At 49.6% G+C, this 16,819-nt stretch overlaps 2 protein-coding genes across 12 annotated transcripts in view; both read left to right on the top strand.

Annotated features, from left to right (window-relative positions):
• EP400 (E1A binding protein p400) overlaps positions 1-6,451 on the top strand; it is a 44,373-nt gene extending 37,922 nt beyond the window's left edge. For 9 of the 11 annotated variants that reach the window (XM_082066512.1, XM_082066515.1, XM_082066514.1 and 6 more), the window contains 7 exons: positions 280-443; positions 704-910; positions 1,212-1,407; positions 2,002-2,132; positions 2,743-2,910; positions 3,609-3,686; positions 3,970-6,451. In XM_082066512.1, coding sequence (XP_081922638.1) covers positions 280-443; positions 704-910; positions 1,212-1,407; positions 2,002-2,132; positions 2,743-2,910; positions 3,609-3,686; positions 3,970-4,242 — 1,217 coding nt within the window. In that variant the 3' untranslated portion in view covers positions 4,243-6,451. The remainder of the gene's footprint in view (positions 1-279; positions 444-703; positions 911-1,211; positions 1,408-2,001; positions 2,133-2,742; positions 2,911-3,608; positions 3,687-3,969) is intronic. The other 2 variants (XM_082066510.1, XM_082066508.1) reach the window with 2 other exon arrangements.
• Positions 6,452-6,835: 384 nt separating this feature from the next.
• Positions 6,836-16,602, top strand: NOC4L (nucleolar complex associated 4 homolog). The gene is made up of 16 exons (XM_082066581.1): positions 6,836-6,947; positions 7,051-7,171; positions 7,275-7,381; positions 7,726-7,833; positions 8,315-8,464; positions 9,064-9,163; positions 9,443-9,477; positions 9,579-9,629; positions 10,035-10,146; positions 10,582-10,642; positions 11,139-11,249; positions 13,110-13,273; positions 13,827-13,909; positions 14,517-14,630; positions 15,102-15,468; positions 15,585-16,602. Exons 1-15 carry the CDS (start codon positions 6,855-6,857, stop codon positions 15,216-15,218), a joined length of 1,527 nt encoding a protein of 508 aa, XP_081922707.1. The 5' UTR covers positions 6,836-6,854; the 3' UTR covers positions 15,219-15,468; positions 15,585-16,602.
• Positions 16,603-16,819: the final 217 nt, after the last annotated feature.

Below are 16,819 nucleotides of genomic sequence, written 5' to 3'. Positions count from 1 at the left end.
CCAGAATTACGTATTAAAAATATCATTAATAATCTAGCAATAAGATATCAGAATTGACTGTCTCGTCTAAAAACCATTGTGAAGAAAGGAGCATATACTTTATTATTTCCTCTGCTTTTGCATCATGTTTACGCTAATGTGTTGTTATTTGTAGTTAGTCCACAAACTGTGCTGGAGCAGAAAAATATGCATTTAACAGCTTGGCTTTTCAGGTGAAATCAATGAATTGAATAGAATGTTGAGAATCTTGAGAGCATTTTGTTCTGTCTTCATTCACAGCCACACCAACAGTCCAGCTCTCTGGCAAAACCATCACCCCCGCTCACTTCCAGCTCCTGCGGCAGCAGCAGCAGCAGGCGGCGCAGGTGCAGGTCCCGCAGATGCAGGCGCAGGCGCAAGCCCAGTCTCCAGCTCAAATAAAAACTGTCGGGAAGTTGTCACAGGTGAGGAAATCCTTCTGGAATAACGTGGCATGTTACTCTCATTGTTACTGTAAGCATCGTTAGCAGTGTGGGTTGTATCCTGTTTTCTTCAGCTAAATTGAAATGCAGCTCTTTCCTAAATTTGATCCTACTAAAATTTCATTTCTTAACTAAAGTCTGGCATAGGCTGTTTCTCCCTTAAAACTCCAGATACATCTCCCTTCTTTTTCCCTCTTGTCACATAACAGATTAGAAATGATGGCAGTGTGTTCTCTCTGCAGGAACAGCTGCTCAAGCTGCAGAAGCAGAAGCTGCAGCTCCCCCAGCAGCAGGCGGGGCAGCCGGCGCAGCAAGGGGCGCAGCAGCAAACAGCACAAGTGCAAGTGCAGCAGCAGCAGCAGACTCAGCAGCTCGCTACTGTTACGGCACCTCGTCCTGGCGCAGTCCTCACAGGCACGACTGTGACAAACCTGCAAGTTGCTCGTCTTGTAAGTTGTCTTTACTTTGCAAAAACAGCCCTAAACACCTTATTCTCTTTGCTGGTTTAAATGAACTGGATACTGGTCATTCGAACTCACGAGTGCCCTTTGCATTACTTAGTACAAAAGATACAGCTGTAACATAAATAGCTTTAAATTGTGCTTACCCACTGATACCTTCTCTGAATTGTTTTACTGTAAAGGAGCGATTATATTTAGAAACATGTACAACTATCACTTTATAATGACCTGTTATATGCAGCAAACTTTTTTTGCGCCAGTACAATAATCTCCATTCCTTATTGCTTAGACTCGTGTTCCTGCTTCCCAGCTCCAAGCACAAGGACAGATCCAGGCCCAGACTCCGCAGACAGCCCAGGTTGCTCTGGCGAAGCCTCCGGTGGTGTCTGTTCCAGCTGCTGTGGTCTCGTCTGCAGGAGTCACCACGCTCCCCGTCACTGTTGCAGGCATTAGTGTTGCTATTGGGCAGCCCCAGAAAGCAGCAGGTATGGCAACAGACTTGCTAAAGCATCACAAAATTTGAAATCCCACTTTTTTTAAGGCAGGATGTTTCGAATAATGTCTTCTGTGGGACACTTAGGCTTTTTAGAGACTAAAGTGATAGAGGCTGAATTCCAGTTTGGTTCAAAAATGGGGGAAGATAATTGTGCTCATTCCGTGTAATCTGGAGGGTGGTGTGATTCTTTGGCCAGATATGGCTGAGTTTTTAAAAAAATCTGTGCATGAGAGTAGGTGAGCAGATATAGTTTTAAAAAGAAAGATATAATAATCTCATTTTTTTTTAAATGCAGAATGGAAATAGAAAAACTTGTATTTCATAACTGTCTCCTCTACTGTGGACAGAACATTTCCTGTAGTAAGATTATTGTTAGGAATGGAGTTAGCTTACTCATGCTCTTAGATAACACTGTCAAAATAATATGTCTTATTCCCGTTAAAATCAGTTGGTTATTAGTGCTCAAGGCTATGCAGATGTGCAAGCCTATAAAAAGCACAATTTGTGTTTGCAAGCTGTGATTACTGGGACAAAACAGCAAAGTGAAGACTCTTACAGTTCTAATTACGTTTGTGATTTTAAGGAGGCCAGACGGTCGTTGCGCAGCCGCTGCACGTCCAGCAGCTTCTGAAGCTCAAGCACCACCAGGCAGCGCAGCAGCAGAAGGCGATCCAGCCGCAGGTCGCGCAGGGCCAGGCCGCCGTGCAGCAAAAGGTACTGGCTGCTGCTCTCCCTCTGGGTTGTGCGATGCTTCCGTGGTTGAAAAGCTTCGGTTCTGAGTGACGAGGACAGTCCTACAGAGTCAGCCGGTGTTTCTAGGGGTGGATCTTAAGTATACCTCAAGAGAACGGTTTCTCATGTGCCTTGTCAGGTGCTTGGTGTTTTTTAAGTAAGACTGTTGTTTGGTGTGATTTCTCATGCCTCAAACTAGGTTTTCTTCTTTAGGTAATAAAGATAGTCTTTAGTCACTTCTAGTATAACCAAATGTGGAAAGTTCCCCGAGATTTTCACTGTTTACAATATAATTTGTGTAAAATATACTTTTCTCCTGAAATGTCGTGTTCTCCTGGGCTTCGCTGTCAATCAGCCACCAATGCGGTTTTTTGGAAGTGTACGTGTGCGTGAACCTTTTCAGTAAATACTTTAAATGCTTCATAATATTTGTACAAATGCATGAAAGCTTTTGCTTAGTGCTCATTTTGCTATTATTAATCCTTGGAGTATTTTGTTTCAATAATGAAATGTAATTAGTCTCGTTAGCTACATGCCTGTTCTTTAAAATACATGTTTTGTAGTAATTGATGCACTTTTTTCCCTCGTGCAGATAAATGCTCAACAGGTTACGGTCCAGACCCAACAGCAGACTTCGCAGCAACAAAAAGTAACTTATACTACACAGCCTGCCATTAAAACACAGTTCTTAACAACTCCAATTTCCCAAAGCCAGAAACCAGGTGGAACTCAGCAAGTGCAGGCCCAGATTCAGGTACAGGTAACACAGGTTTACACCTTTAAACTCTGCGGTGACTGGAGGATTGTAAAGATGACAGGTGACGTAGCATTTTAGCACCACTCGTATTAATTCTAGTCACACATTTGTTTAAAGTGACTTTGTCATAAAATTAATTGGTGCTGAATGCATAGTCTTGTAGCAGGTCAGAGGAAATAAGCCATAAATTCACTTTTCCTCTTTAAAAGAAATACATTGTCCCTCGTTTTTATTGCACAAGGAATTCTGTGCTGTATTTCCTGAGGGCCGTTCAGCCAGAGCTGGTCGTGTTGTCTGACTCTGTCCCAGTCCGGCCGCTGTGGGCAGAGCAGCCGCAGGCGTCTGCCTGGGGATCAGTGTCGTCCAGGGGGGGAACTGGGGTATATCGAGGATAATATCACCCATTAGAGCTTCTGTGCTTTCTTCAATTTTATATATAGTTAGGAGGAAGCGAGTCTGTTGCAATTAAAACTGAAAATACGACCTTTCCTCTTCCCCTCCCAGCTGAGTTCTCCAATACACTGATCTAAAAAGTTTTTTAATGGAAGTTCAGTATGACTGAGAATGCCAAGCTGCAGCTTACCATGAACAGGACTTGGGGAAGGTCTTCACTTGGTAGCAGTGTTGATACGTACAGTGTGTTGCTGCTGTTAGCAATTCCTTGTTTTGACCAAATCTTTCTTTATTTCATGTTACTACAGGTCGCAAAACTTCCCCAAGTGGTCCAGCAACAGGCTGCAGTTGCCAACATTCAACAGATGGTTTCAGTTTCCCAACAGGTAGGTTTTGTGCTTGTCAAATACAGCACTAGAAACACAATCCTATTGAAAGCTCATTTATTTGGAATGTGTCTATTTTTCACCATATGTGTGGCACAGGCAGTATTTTTGAAGTATATAGCAAGTTATCTTCTATAAAAATGAATTGTGTGAATACTGAGTCAGCTGCTGTGTATCTGCTCTGATACCGAGTAAGATGCTCGCTGTAGAGCAGAAATGTAGTGGATGCTCAGTTTAATGCCAAACTATGATTTTGTAATTGCCTTGTTATCTTGGTGTGTAGGTCCAAGCTCAGCCCCAAACGGTGACGCTTTCCCAGACGACAGCAGGGCAGCAGCAGGTGCAGGTGATTCCTGCAACCACCGCCACCGCGCAGGTCGTGCAGCAGAAGCTGATCCAGCAGCAGGTGGTGACAACAGCGTCTCCCCAGATCCAGGCTCCGGGGGTGCAGAATCCAGCCCAGCCACCAGCAGCGTCCGAAGCCCAGAATCAGCAAGCGAAAGTCCAAATGAGGACGCCCACGGTCAGATTAAAGGCTCCTACTAAACCAAGTTGAACTGATGATTTCAATGCAATAACGGGGAAACACAGCATTTCTTGCTTGCTCAGCCAAGTGAGAAGCTACTCCAAACATCCAAATGAAGACAAACCACCTCTATATTTTTTTTAGCAGAAGGTTTCTTGCTGGTGAACATTTAAACATGGAAGCACTTGCATAACTTTCAGCATATTAGCAACTGTTTAGCACTCAAAATCTGTACAAGACGCATTCTGCCAGTGTTCTCTGTGCTCGTTCGAACCACATAAAGCAAACATTGCTTACAGTTAAATTCTGCCCAGCTTCACGAAGTAAAATGGCGATATGCCATAAATGTCAGTAAAATCCATCTGTGTTAGCGTTGCATAAAGTGCCCGTGGGAATATGCAGTTCTGTGCTGTAGTTGGGCCGTACGCTCGATGTCCCGGTGAAGCCGTTCAGAGGTGCGAGTGGGGCTGACACAGCAAAGTGTTTCCAGCGGTAGAACAGCCCATTGAGGTCGGTACCTCTGGAAGATCCAACTCACCTTTGAAGTGCTCCCTGCAAAGTTTAGCCAATAAATGTGAAAACCTGTAAGTATATGTAATTAAAAAGGAAAAAAAAAGTTTCATTCTCCATTTTTGTAAGTCTTTTAAAATGTTTGTTAGTAGTTTTGTGTACAGTTTACTGAATCACCCAACCTGTGCGCTCATTCTCATCTTTCAATTTAAGATAATGGATATTTTAGGCATGAACTGAGTAAATACTGTGTTGATAGTAGATGTGTATTACAGTGTAGCCCATTTTTTTGGTAAAAAGTTTGGTGGATTCAGCTAAACAAATGATCCACAGCTGTTTCTCATGGGACTTCTGTCAAGGAAACTCTCCAGCTGATAGAATTTGATCTCCCAGTTTCATTCTGCTCTTGCAACATGTTTAAATGTTCAGTTCTTTCTACTCAGCTTTCGGCTCGGGGGGTGGGGGCCGAGGGAAGGGGGAGTAGGGAAATTAAATCTAAGACTTAATTCTTCAACTGTGTAAAGAATAAGATCTAACTTTTATACTATTCTTTTACTAAAGCTAATGATGAATGTATCTTCAGGTGGATATTTTGGATGCGAATAGAGCGTGGCCTCTTCCTCCAAATCAGTTTGCCTTATTGTTATGAAAAAAAAAGCAAGAAGCTGCCTGGGACTGTGAGGGGGTTCTTTCCTTTTCTGGTGTCAAATGAACCCAGACTGTTTGCAAACAGCACTGAGTGAGGAGTCAAAAAGCTCTTGGTGGCTCGAATGCATTTGTTTTACTTTGGCCATGGAACCGCATGATGTGGAAAATTCAGACAAAGTTGTAACATTCCTTTTCCGAGATGGTTTTAAAGTTATTTTCCCGTTCTGTGATCTTTTTACTCTTTTAGGGGGGCAGCCTGTTTAGGGGCAAGGAAAGCGAACCTTTTGTTCTCACCTCTGTGTGTAACACCTGTCGGCACCTGCAGTCCAAATGGCTTAAACAAGAGACCAGCCAGCTCCTGATTTCCCCAGGGCAGGTGCAGCGGGCAGGGAGGTCACAGCTGCCAGCGCCGGGGCTGCCCGCGTTCCTCATTTGGTTTTTCTTAGTTTTTATTTTAGCTTATACCTCTTTTCTCCTGCATCCTCTTTTTCTTGGACCCTCCGGTCTGCAAATACAGGGGCATTGTTGGTTTTTTTAAGCTGTTCGTGCAGTCGTATTGCCCGACCCTGCCGAGCCGCTGGCTTGTGCCGTTACCTGAACTTCATTAGTAGCCACAAAGCTGAAGCATTGGCAACGGAATAGTTTAAAATGCAAAGCAAATGCAGTGGTAACAGATGACTGACCCTGTGTACAGTATAGTGTTGCTCATCCAAAAATATTGCTTAGTTAGCCCCAGGCTTACTTTTAAGTGTTTAGCTCTTATTATGTGCATGAAATTGGGGTGGGGGGGAAACACTTGGAAGAGTGGGGGAGCTGTGGGCTGCATCGTTGTGCTGGTCTGATTTGGTGTCTAAAGAGGCAATTGTTTCTTGTTTAGGTCAGTTAATGAGATAAAAATAACTTCTTTTTTTCCTTATTTTTCATTTTTTTTCCTTCTGATGTGTCTTTCTCCCAGGAGTGTGTTAGGAAGTCAGCCTGTAAATAACTGATGAACATAAGCATTTGTACTTGATCCAGTAGGATTGTAAGAATAGTGATGTATCCTACCTGAAGGTGTAATAAAGTGTACATTTTTATAACACCGCCTGCCTGCCCTTCTGTAGCGCGCGGGGGTCACTGCTTCACGGAAAGGAGGGGCGCGGGCAGCTTTGCCATCCCCTCTTTTTAAAATTCTTTTAGACGTGATGAAGAAATTGTCCCCGTGGGTGGTGAGAGCCTGGCCCAGGTACCCATCCCTGCAGACATCCCGGGCCAGGCTGGACGGGCTCTGAGCGACCTGAGCTGGTGAAGATGCCCCTGCTCATGGCAGGGGTGGCACTGGGGGAGCTGGGGAGGTCCCTTCAACCCAAACTGTCCCATGGTTCCCAAAAGCTGCGGTTCGGGGTGGGTGCAGCGGAGGGAGCGGGACTCGAACCGCGGTCCCGCCCGCGGGCGGAGCGGCCGCCGGCTCCTCCTGCTCCCGCCCCTTCCTGCTCGCTCGCAGCATGGCGGGCCCCGCGCTGGCCGCCGCGCTGGAGGCCGTGCTGGCCAACCGCGCCAACGCCAACCGCGTCTTCGACATCCTGGAGCCGCTGGCGGTGCGGGCCGGGCCGGGGCGGCGGGCGGGGGCGGAGGGCTCGCGGCCGGCCCGGGGAGCGGGGGCCGGGGGGCCCGGTTTGCTGAGCGCCACGCTGTTCGCAGGGCCAGGAGCAGGCGGAGGTGCTGAGCGCCGGCAGGACGTGCAGCCGGCTCTTCGGAGCGCTGCTGGAGCGCAGGGAGCTGTTCGTGGGGGACCTGCCCGCCCAGGACGCCTCTCTGGCCGGTGAGTCGGGACGGGGCGGCTCCCGCGGGGTGTCGGGGCAGCGCCCGGGGCGGGGGCGCGTCCCGCTGCGCGGGGCTCAGGACGGTCTGCGCGTCCCCCGCAGAGACCTACAGCGCCGAGGACAAGTACAGGATCTGGATGCGGCACCGCTACAACGAGTGCGTGGAGAGCCTGGCGGAGCTGCTGGCCCACGACGCCTTCCCGGTCAAGGTGGGTGCTGAGCCTGCTGCGGTGACGCCAGCCCCGCGGGGTCCCTGTGCATCCACTGCTCCAGCGTTTCGGTGCGGGAGGGCGGGCGGTGCTGTGGGACACGGCACCCGGCGGGGTCCCTGGCGATGCACAGGGATCCATTGCTCCAGCGTTTCGGTGCGGGAGGGCGGGCAGTGCTGTGGGGCATCGCTGCGCTCCGGCTCGCCTCTGCTCACCCGCCCACACCGCTTGCCCAGCAGAGAACGCCCCAGTTAACTCTTCCACCTTTAGGAGTTGCCTCCGTTGAGTCTGACCCCTGGTGTCCTTGTTGAGGTGGGTGTTTTCTGTTGTGTGGTTTTTTAAAGGAACTGGCACTCTGCACCCTGATGAAGTTTGTTGAGTTGGAGGCAAAATATCCGTTGATCAAAGCAGAGTGGAAGGGGAGTTTAACTTTTCCTCGTGAGCTCCTGAAGGTAAGCGGCAAAGCCCAGCAGTTCTCCCCGTGGTGCCCCCTGTGCCCACCTTCCCCCGGGCTGCAGTTCCAAGCCAGCAGGTGTTGGGATGGAGGTGGCTGGTCTAGAGACACCTCCAGCTTCTGGTGGCACCTGCAGTGCGGGAGCAGCTGCCTCGGACAGGGTCGAGCTGCGTTCCTCACAGGTTGTAAGGTCATGGGGTGTTTTTTTGGAGTCCCCAGCCTCACTCGCAAGGATTGTGGGATGAGAGGACAGGTGCTGCCCCTGGCTCAGCCACCGTGTCACTTCTGAATGACACTTTTTGATAGAAAGGGCCCATCTCTGAGGTCAGGAGCGCCTGTCAGGTGGCTGGTGGGTGTTGCTGTGGGTCAAGCAGAACGCTTCCGCCGTTGAGAAGCGCGGAGGGGGTTGCAGCCGTCGCCCCCGTCTGCCTCAGCGCTGAGAGACTGACCTGCTGCTCCACCCGGCGAACCCCGTGTAGGTGGTGGTTGATGGTTTGCTTCCCGTGGACGAGGACGCCTCGCTCCTCATCTCTCGCTTTCAAGAATACATGGAGTATGACGACATCCGGTACTTTGTGATAAAGGCGGTCACCGAGAGCATCGGGCAGGTCATGCAGAAGACAAAAGAGGTATTGAATTGTGGCTGTTGAGGTGGGTCTGCATAAACTGCTCTGAAGTGTGGATCTTGTGCATAAAGCAGGGAGGAACTAGTGGTGTATGGAAAGACTTTAGAAGCAAGAGGAAAGACTTTGCCCACTTAAAGGCGTTGTTGTTTTTTTCTTGCTCACAATGTACATGAATTACGCTAAGACCATCTTCAAGCTGAAACTGGAAGTAAATCAAGACAAACTCCTGTTCTTGCAAATCTTTCTGGTTTGGGCTCTGGCTTCTGTTTTACTCAGATATCTGCAGCTTGGGTACCACACACAGAAAGTTTAATGCTGTTCTCTCTGGTGCAGAAGACTCTGTTTTCTTCAGTTGGTTCCGCCAGTCCTGCCAAACCAGAATTAGTTTGGAGACGGGTTTTGTGTCAGGCAAACGAGTAATGCTCCAGGACAGGCAGCAATAGAGGATACACCAGGTTGTGCTTCAGCTGCCAGTATTTTTCCTTTCCTTTGTCTTTCCTAAATGTATTAACTGCTTGGGAAATAGGGCAATATTGAAGTCCAGCATCTTACTATCTGCTGTGGAACTTGCTTCATGTTTGATTATACGCTTTTTTTCTCAGAGGCCGTTACCGTTTTACCAGCAGAACGTGTTTTCCCTCATTTCACCCATTAACATGCCGAACAAAGAGTCCGACATGGTCAAGTTCCTGGTGAAGCAAGGTTAGTGAGCTCTACGTGATGAGCCGCCTACGGCAAGGAAAATGGCATTGGAGATTTGTATTGGCTAAAGGCTTTCTCGCTGGTTGCTGATGAAAATGTCTGCTGTGACCACAGTGACTCTGAACGGTCCTACACAATGCACATTCCTCGGGGTACAGCGGGGTCTGTCATGGCCTTTCATAAGACAGGGACTTCAGCCTAAATTTTTAGGATATCAAAGGACTAAGAATAAAGGGTCATTAATATTTTTTAAACATCCATTTTTCCCTTTCTTCTTAGATAACTGGGAGGAGCTGAAAGTGTCGAAGCTGCAGGTAACTGTTCATTTGATGCTTGGGGGTTGAAATGTCATCTACTTGAAGCAGAGCGTTATCTACAGCACGGTGTTTAACTCGCTGTCTGCAATTGTTTGAAGGCGCACAAGCAGGCGTTTGAGAAGATGTGGCTCAGCTTTTTGAAGCACAAGGTGAGTGTTGGTGGGACCCCGCGAGCGTTCGCTCCTGTGGGATCGTTCTCCTGCCAGAAGCTCGACCTCAGACACGGGCTGTTCTTCTCCTCTCAGCCTTTGTTTCCCACCCAACCCATTCTGCCCATGAGGAGCGATCACAGTGGAACAGCCTCTGCTCATGAGCTGGTGGTTCCCGAGCTGGTTTTCGGCTGACTTCCCCCTCTGCAGCGTTACCCTCTGGGCTGCGATGACACTTTGAGTTTTCAGCACCCGCTTCTTTGAAATAACTTAATTTGGAACAGTTGGGAACTGTTGCCACCAGCCGTTCTGCGTTGTCCTTCGCTTGTGTGTTGCCTTTGTGAGCCCTGGTTGCTGCTGCTCTCCCAGTTCTCCTGTTTCTCTGTGTTGTTTTGTCCTCCACAGCTGCCCACCGGCCTTTACAAGAAAGTTCTCGTCATTCTGCACGACTCCATCCTGCCTTACATGAACGAGCCCACCCTCATGATGGACTTCCTGACCGTGGCCTATGGCATCGGTGAGTGGGGACGGCTGTTCGGCCTTCGTGAGGAAGAGTAGAATACCGGAGTGATTTATTTTAAGTATAGCCAGCAATGCTGATACCTGGGCTGCATCCAGACTCAGGGTGTGCAGATTCCTATGGAAATGGAGACCTTCTATTCCTATGGAGACCTTCGCCTCCCCGGGCGGTTTTCCTGGGGGATTAGAGCAGCGTGTTTGTGTCTCTCAGTCCTTCAGAGCCTGTTCTTCTAAACTGCCGTTTAATCTTTGTAAGTGACTTATGAGCCCCTGGCTGGTTTTGGGTGAATTGTGTTACCTTACAGCCATCGTGCTGGCTCAGATTTCAGGTGCTCTTTGGTTTGTGTTCCTTGTGGGAAGGTTTTATCATAGAAACAAGTTGAAGCTGATATTTATTTCCTTATTGTGTTGATGCCTGCCTGCTTTCTTACAGGTGGAGCAATCAGTCTTCTGGCCTTGAACGGGTTATTTATTCTGATTCATCAGCATAATCTGTAAGTGAAAAGAGCATCTTGTTTAAAGGAACATGGGGTTTTGCACTTGTGTATTTAGGAACTGAAATAAATTCTCCACACCATCAGGTTTTACAGTTTCTCCATGAGAAACCAGACTCTGCACAAGAGGCTCAGCTGCCTGGAGACTCAGCTCTTTTGATAGCCTGACCTTTCTTCAGCTGAGCCCAAATATCCTCTTGTGCAGGCTCTGGTTGCTCAGCACTTGGAAATCGATCCCTATTGATCTGGTTGCACAGCGAAGCTGTATTCTCTGGTGTTCCTGTCGCTGGATCCCGTACCGTTTGCAGTCGATGGGCACAGCTCCGTGTCCTGGAGATGGCTGAGCACCGCAGGAGCCATAAATCCGCCTTACGGCGTGTTTGTTGTGGCGAGCAGGCTCCGCAGGCTCTGCGGGGCGCGGGGGCTCCAGACGCAGCGCGGTCCCGTCGCGCAGCACCGAGCTGCACCGCATGTTCTCCTTCTCCTTTTTTAACAGGGAATATCCTGACTTCTACAAAAAGCTGTACAGTCTTTTAGACCCCTCTGTGTATCACGTGAAGTACCGAGCCCGCTTTTTCCACTTGCTCGATCTGTTTTTGTCATCGTCGTAAGTAGCCTCTTTATTATGTATGTTCGCGTATTTTCCTCCTGCTTTTCTGTTGGCCAGAGACTCTTCTGGAACAGTCCCCCGCGTGTCTGGATATAATGTATTCAGTGTGACTACTGGGTTAGATTCATTTTTGCATAGAAAACGGAATCCAAGACTGTTCCTCTAGTGTTGTGTAATTTTTCATGTGGTTTTTTTTGAAGATTTGCCACACAGCCATCAATTTCAGAAAGTAAAAATGCACTTGGTTATCCGAGTTTGATCTGCAAATGGTTATGGATGTATTTTGATATGCGTTCACCTTTGACTGAAAGTGATGATTTTCTGTCTATGAATATGGAAAAGTAACATTTGCAGGCTTTTTATAGATCATAAAGCTGTTGATAAATAGATGACCTTTTGCAGACGTGTAACATGGCAAGATGAAGCGTTTGACACTGTTGATGCTGGCAATTCCCTGTACGCCAGGAGGAAACTAGATAAGCAGCTGGTCCTATAGTTGCCATCATATGTTATAAACCAAACCAAAAGTAACTCCTTACAGCTCAGCACTAGGCACGTACATGAAGCCCTTGTGTTCCGGGTGTGCCGTGGGGCGAGTGGCGGGTCTGGTCCGTGTTGTCCCATGGGCGGCTCTGCTGAGCCTGCAGATGCAGCTGGAAATCGTCATCTCTCATCCGGCCCATCTGAGCAGAGGAAAGTGCTTAAATGTGCTGATTGCTGGTAGAAATTTGCATTTTTACCATAAAAAGAACAGCTACCCCGCACATTTACATTACAGCAGCTTTATGTTCCCGTTAACAGCTGCGCCGCTTACTTTAGTCCTGGAAGCATTGCGTATACTTAACACCGTGGCCTGTGTATTAATTAAACCCTCAAAATGACATTTGAAGAATATAATTAAGGTTGCCTGGCCAAGCACTCAGAAGTTGATAAAATGACTGAATGAAGGCTGAGAACAGGCACGTCCGAGAGCTGCGCTTGGCCGCGGCGGAGCCTGGAGCGGCGCCGTGCGCTGGACCCAACCGCGGGCTGATTCGACATTATTCCTGTATTCAATGGAAACGCGCCCTATTTGTTCCCAGGAGCGCACTAGAGCCCGTATTGCTGCTTGAAACCAGGATTCTTGCAGCTTCTCTTTACTCTGTAGCCCCCAAAAACCCAAAGAGCCCCGCTGATCCTGGGTGTCCCCGCATCCAGGGGGGGTTAGAAGGGGGTGGTCAGTAGGTCAGAGAGGTTCTCCTGCCCCTCTGCTCTGCCCTGGGGAGACCACACCTGGAATCTTGTGTCCAGCTGTGGCCCCTCAGTTCCAGCAGGACAGGGAACTGCTGGAGAGAGTCCAGCGCAGCCACCAAGATGCTGGAGGGAGTGGAGCATCTCCCGTGTGAGGAAAGGCTGAGGGAGCTGGGGCTCTGGAGCTGGACAAGAGGACACTGAGGGGGGACCCCATTAATGGTTATAAATACATAAAGGGTGAGTGTCAGGAGGATGGAGCCAGGCTCTTCTCGGTGACAGCCAGTGATAGGACAAGGGGCAATGGGTTCAAACTGGAACACAAGAGGTTCCACTTAAATATGAGAAGAAACTTGTTCCCGGTGAGGGTGGCAGAGCCTGGCCCAGGCTGCCCAGGGGGGTTGTGGAGTCTCCTTCTGTGCAGACATTCCAACCGCCTGGACACCTTCCTGTGTAACCTCAGCTGGGTGTTCCTGCTCCAGGGGGGGATTGCACTGGATGAGCTTTCCAGGGCCCTTCCCATCCCTGACATTGTGTGGCTCTGTGATGGCTGACGTGCCGTGGTTGGGGTGCTGGAGCTGCAGGCTCCCGTGCCGGGGCTCTCACGCTGATTTCTGCTCCCGACAGCCACCTGCCCGCCTACCTGGTGGCCGCGTTCCTGAAGCGGCTGTCCCGGCTGGCGCTGACGGCTCCTCCCGAGGCTCTGCTCATGGTCCTCCCCTTCATCTGCAACCTGTTCCGGCGGCACCCGGCGTGCAGAGTGCTGGTGCACAGACCCGACGGGCCGCAGGGTGAGAGGAGAGCTGGGCAGGGGGGTCTGTGTGGTGCCTTTAGACAACGTAACGAGCAGGATTCACGGGGGAGAGCAGGGGAGATCCCAACCCAGTTCTGAGGTTTAGAAGGACCCCTCAGCCCCCGGGCTGTGCCAAGGCCACCGGCTGCTCCTGCGGGTTCTCTGAGCGGGAGGACCTGCCTGTGTTGCTCCTCTGCGCTGGGCACAGCTGCTCCCCGGCCTCTGCTCGGCGCCTCGCACGCAGAGCCAGGCTGCTCACAAACGTTGACAGACCGCAGGAGCCGAGCCAGGCGCTCAGCTTGCCCTGTTCATCTCAAGAATGAGAAAAACATGGTTGCAGAGACCAGAGACCTCTTTGATTTCAGCCTGTAGCGGTTTTGTGTTGGTGATCCCACTGGGGCCTCAGCAGCCTCCTGAGTTTTTACTCCATCTCCAGCGTTTCCTGAACCCTACACATTTTGGAAAAGAGCAAGTCTGGCTGCAGCGCTGCTCGGGGCTCCCTTTGGTTGTGTACGTCACGCAGGTTAGCTCTGTATCTCGTATTTCTTTAGATATGTCAGAAGATCCGTACGTTATGGAGGAGGAGGAGCCATCTGAAAGCCGGGCTTTGGAGAGCTGTCTCTGGGAGATTCAGGTACGTCGGCAAACAAGGAACATCTGCACCGGGTATGGGCTTCTCGCAGCCTCCCGCGCCCTCCACACGCGTTGGCCATGGGCAGTCCCACCTGGGAGCAGCTCCTGGCGTATGTCTTGCACATGAGATGAGTTTCTGGCCCATCTTTTATTCTGCATCCTTTTCTATCCCAGCGTGAGAGGCAAAGGATTCCACGCTCTGGAGAAATCGCACGTGCTAATTAGTAGGTGACTTGTGAGCACACAACTGACCGTGCAGCTGAATAGTTGCAGTTAACAGCTGAAACGGGCTAAATGGCTGAAAATGCTTGAGGCTTTTTATTTGCTTTTGAGTGGAGAGAGGAACTTGCTGAGCACTGATGGAAATTAATTGGGTACAGCTAGGTCATCTTGTAGAAATGGGTTGAAAAATGCTGGAGAAGATTGTAGCGTTCACCTTTCACCTGGATCGTTTGTAGGATGGTGTATGAAGGCCGAAATCGCTTAAATTACTTCTGATGGCTCTAAAACCGTAATGCCAGGGTTATCCCTTGACGTTTAAATACTACAAGGTTTTGCGTGAGGGGCTGTACTCGCTGGACCGTCTCCTGTTTGTCTTGCCTTTGCAGACTTTACAAAACCATTATCACCCCGAGGTGGCCCAGGCGGCCGCGGTGCTGAGCCGCCCGCTGGCGGAGCTGGAGGACGACGTCTCGGGGCTGCTGGAGCTCTCGGCGCACGAGGTGGGCTGGCGTGTGCTCGGAGCCGCGTGAGCTGGGGGGACGGAGCCGCGTGAGCTGGGGGGACGGAGCCGCGTGAGCTGGGGGGACGGAGCCGCGTGAGCTGGGGGGACGGAGCCGCGTGAGCTGGGGGGACGGAGCCGCGTGAGCTGGGGGGACGGAGCCGCGTGAGCTGGGGGGACGGAGCCGCGTGAGCTGGGGGGACGGAGCCGTGTGAGCTGGGGGGACGGAGCCGCGCTCCCGGGCCCCGCAGCCCGTCAGCCTCGCTGCTGGGGGGAACGCAGCCTGACCTTCGTTACCCAGGGAGAACGGGAGGATATCCGTTAAATCATGGAGCGTGAGGCAGCAGGGTAACAGGGCTGCTGCTTAACACATTTCCTGCTGGATCTTTGAAGAGGTCAGAGTGAGCAGCGGAATTGCCAGGGTGAAGAGCTTGTACTGAGTTTTGCCAATACCCTGTTTTTTTCTTTGTAGCTTTTTGATAAAGAAGTAAAGAAAAAGGCTGCTGATGTGCCCCTGGAGTTTGAGCAAATACGAGGCTTGTTTGGGAAGAAAAACGATATTTTTGCACAGCACTTCGCTTTAGATTGATGTGACCTCTTGTGAACACCTCTGCACGACTGACTGACCTCGGGACGCTCACAAAGCCCACGTGTTGTGCTGGGTGATTCTGCCGTTGAGCATCTCCCTGCGACGGGAGCTGCACCGCTGGGGGAGGCGCAGCCCTGCTCCGCGCCCTCCGCGCTGCCCGGGGATGGACTGCTCTGCCGCTCTGTTTCTCACGCTTGTGTATTGCTGCCTGATATTTGGGAGGGATTTTTGGTCAGGGCAGAGTTTTCTGGCCCTGTTCCTTGCTGGGGTTCCAGCCGTTCGCTCCGAAGCTGCTGACGCTGGCTGTGATCAGCGGCTGCACTGACGGACCATCGGCTGCCGTCCATGGGGCTGCGGGGAATTCAGGTCTCTACTGCTGTTATTTTTCACGTGTTACTTTTATACTAGAGCTGACAATCTGTTTGTACAAGTGACTTTGGTACGTAGCTGTAAACACCTGATGATATTCCAATTATATTTTTATATACGCTTTTAAACTCGCAGTTCAGATGGATGTTTAGCTCATCTTAACGCTCCCATGTTTGAGGCAGCGAAAGCTCTAATTTGTCCATGATGCTCAATAATTCCGTCTATGAAGCGTGGCTGGTGTTGCTGTATGCACACCCATCTCCTGCTGTACGGCTGCTTAAGTCAAAATGCTCATGAGCTTTGGAAATGAGGATAATCCTGGTGGCTGCTGTAGCCAGAGAGGCCAAATGATGTGCAGTGGGAGGTATCTCTAATCCTTGAGTATTTTTTTTTAACATTTTTTTTGCTTCAGATTGATAAGCAGCTTTCTGGAGTGTTGCTTGTAGTGCTGTAGGAGCTGTGGCCAGAGTGTATCCAGGTGCTAATCAAGTTTTAGCTCGTCCACTGATAAGTCGGTGGTTTCGTTAATTTGGGTGTTTCGTGTAGTTCCAGAGTCATGCAGAAATGCCTTCTGATAGGTTTTATTGTTTTTTCCCCCAAGCTTTTAAGTTTGAGATAAACTCCTTATTGAGGATGCTGATTAATTCACTCGGGACTTTTTTTTCTTAATCATTTTAAACAACTTACTGTTATCTCATTAGACTTTAATTCTGCGTGCATATTTTGAAATCATATTTTGTGGAAGAGAAGGATGCAGTCGAGACAGCGGAGGCCAGGAAATGCAATTTCTGGCAGCCAAGTCTGTGTCAGTGAAGGCAAAGTGCAGCTGTCCTGGGCCTCTGAGGGCTGCGTCTCCTCTTCTCTGCGGTAGGAAGGCAGAATGGCCGAGATAACTTAAAATTTGAGGGGCCTCAGGTCAGGTTCACCCAAGCCTGTATTTCAGCTCTAAACCGTGTTTTCCTGTATCATATGGACGTTGTATGCATGTGTTTATTAAACATTTTGAAGTGCTCTGGTGCTGATGAGGATCACATAACTACCTTTGAAAGAAGTATGTAAGCTTATCATCTTTCAGATGAAATGAGTTAATATATATATTTAATAACTTTGCATCTTTTTGTTTTGCTCAGGTTGGCCCAGTTGTATCTGTCAGACGTTACTCTGGGCAATGTCATTCGTGTCTTTCATGACATTGACACTCGGGAACGTCAGGATTCTTTTAAGTGCACAAA

Source organism: Streptopelia decaocto (genome assembly GCF_964273445.1).
Source record: "Streptopelia decaocto genome assembly, chromosome: 15".
In the NCBI taxonomy this organism is placed as follows: domain Eukaryota; kingdom Metazoa; phylum Chordata; class Aves; order Columbiformes; family Columbidae; genus Streptopelia; species Streptopelia decaocto.
The sequence above is the reverse complement of the archived record's forward strand: the minus strand, read 5'-3'. Positions and strand labels throughout refer to the sequence as shown.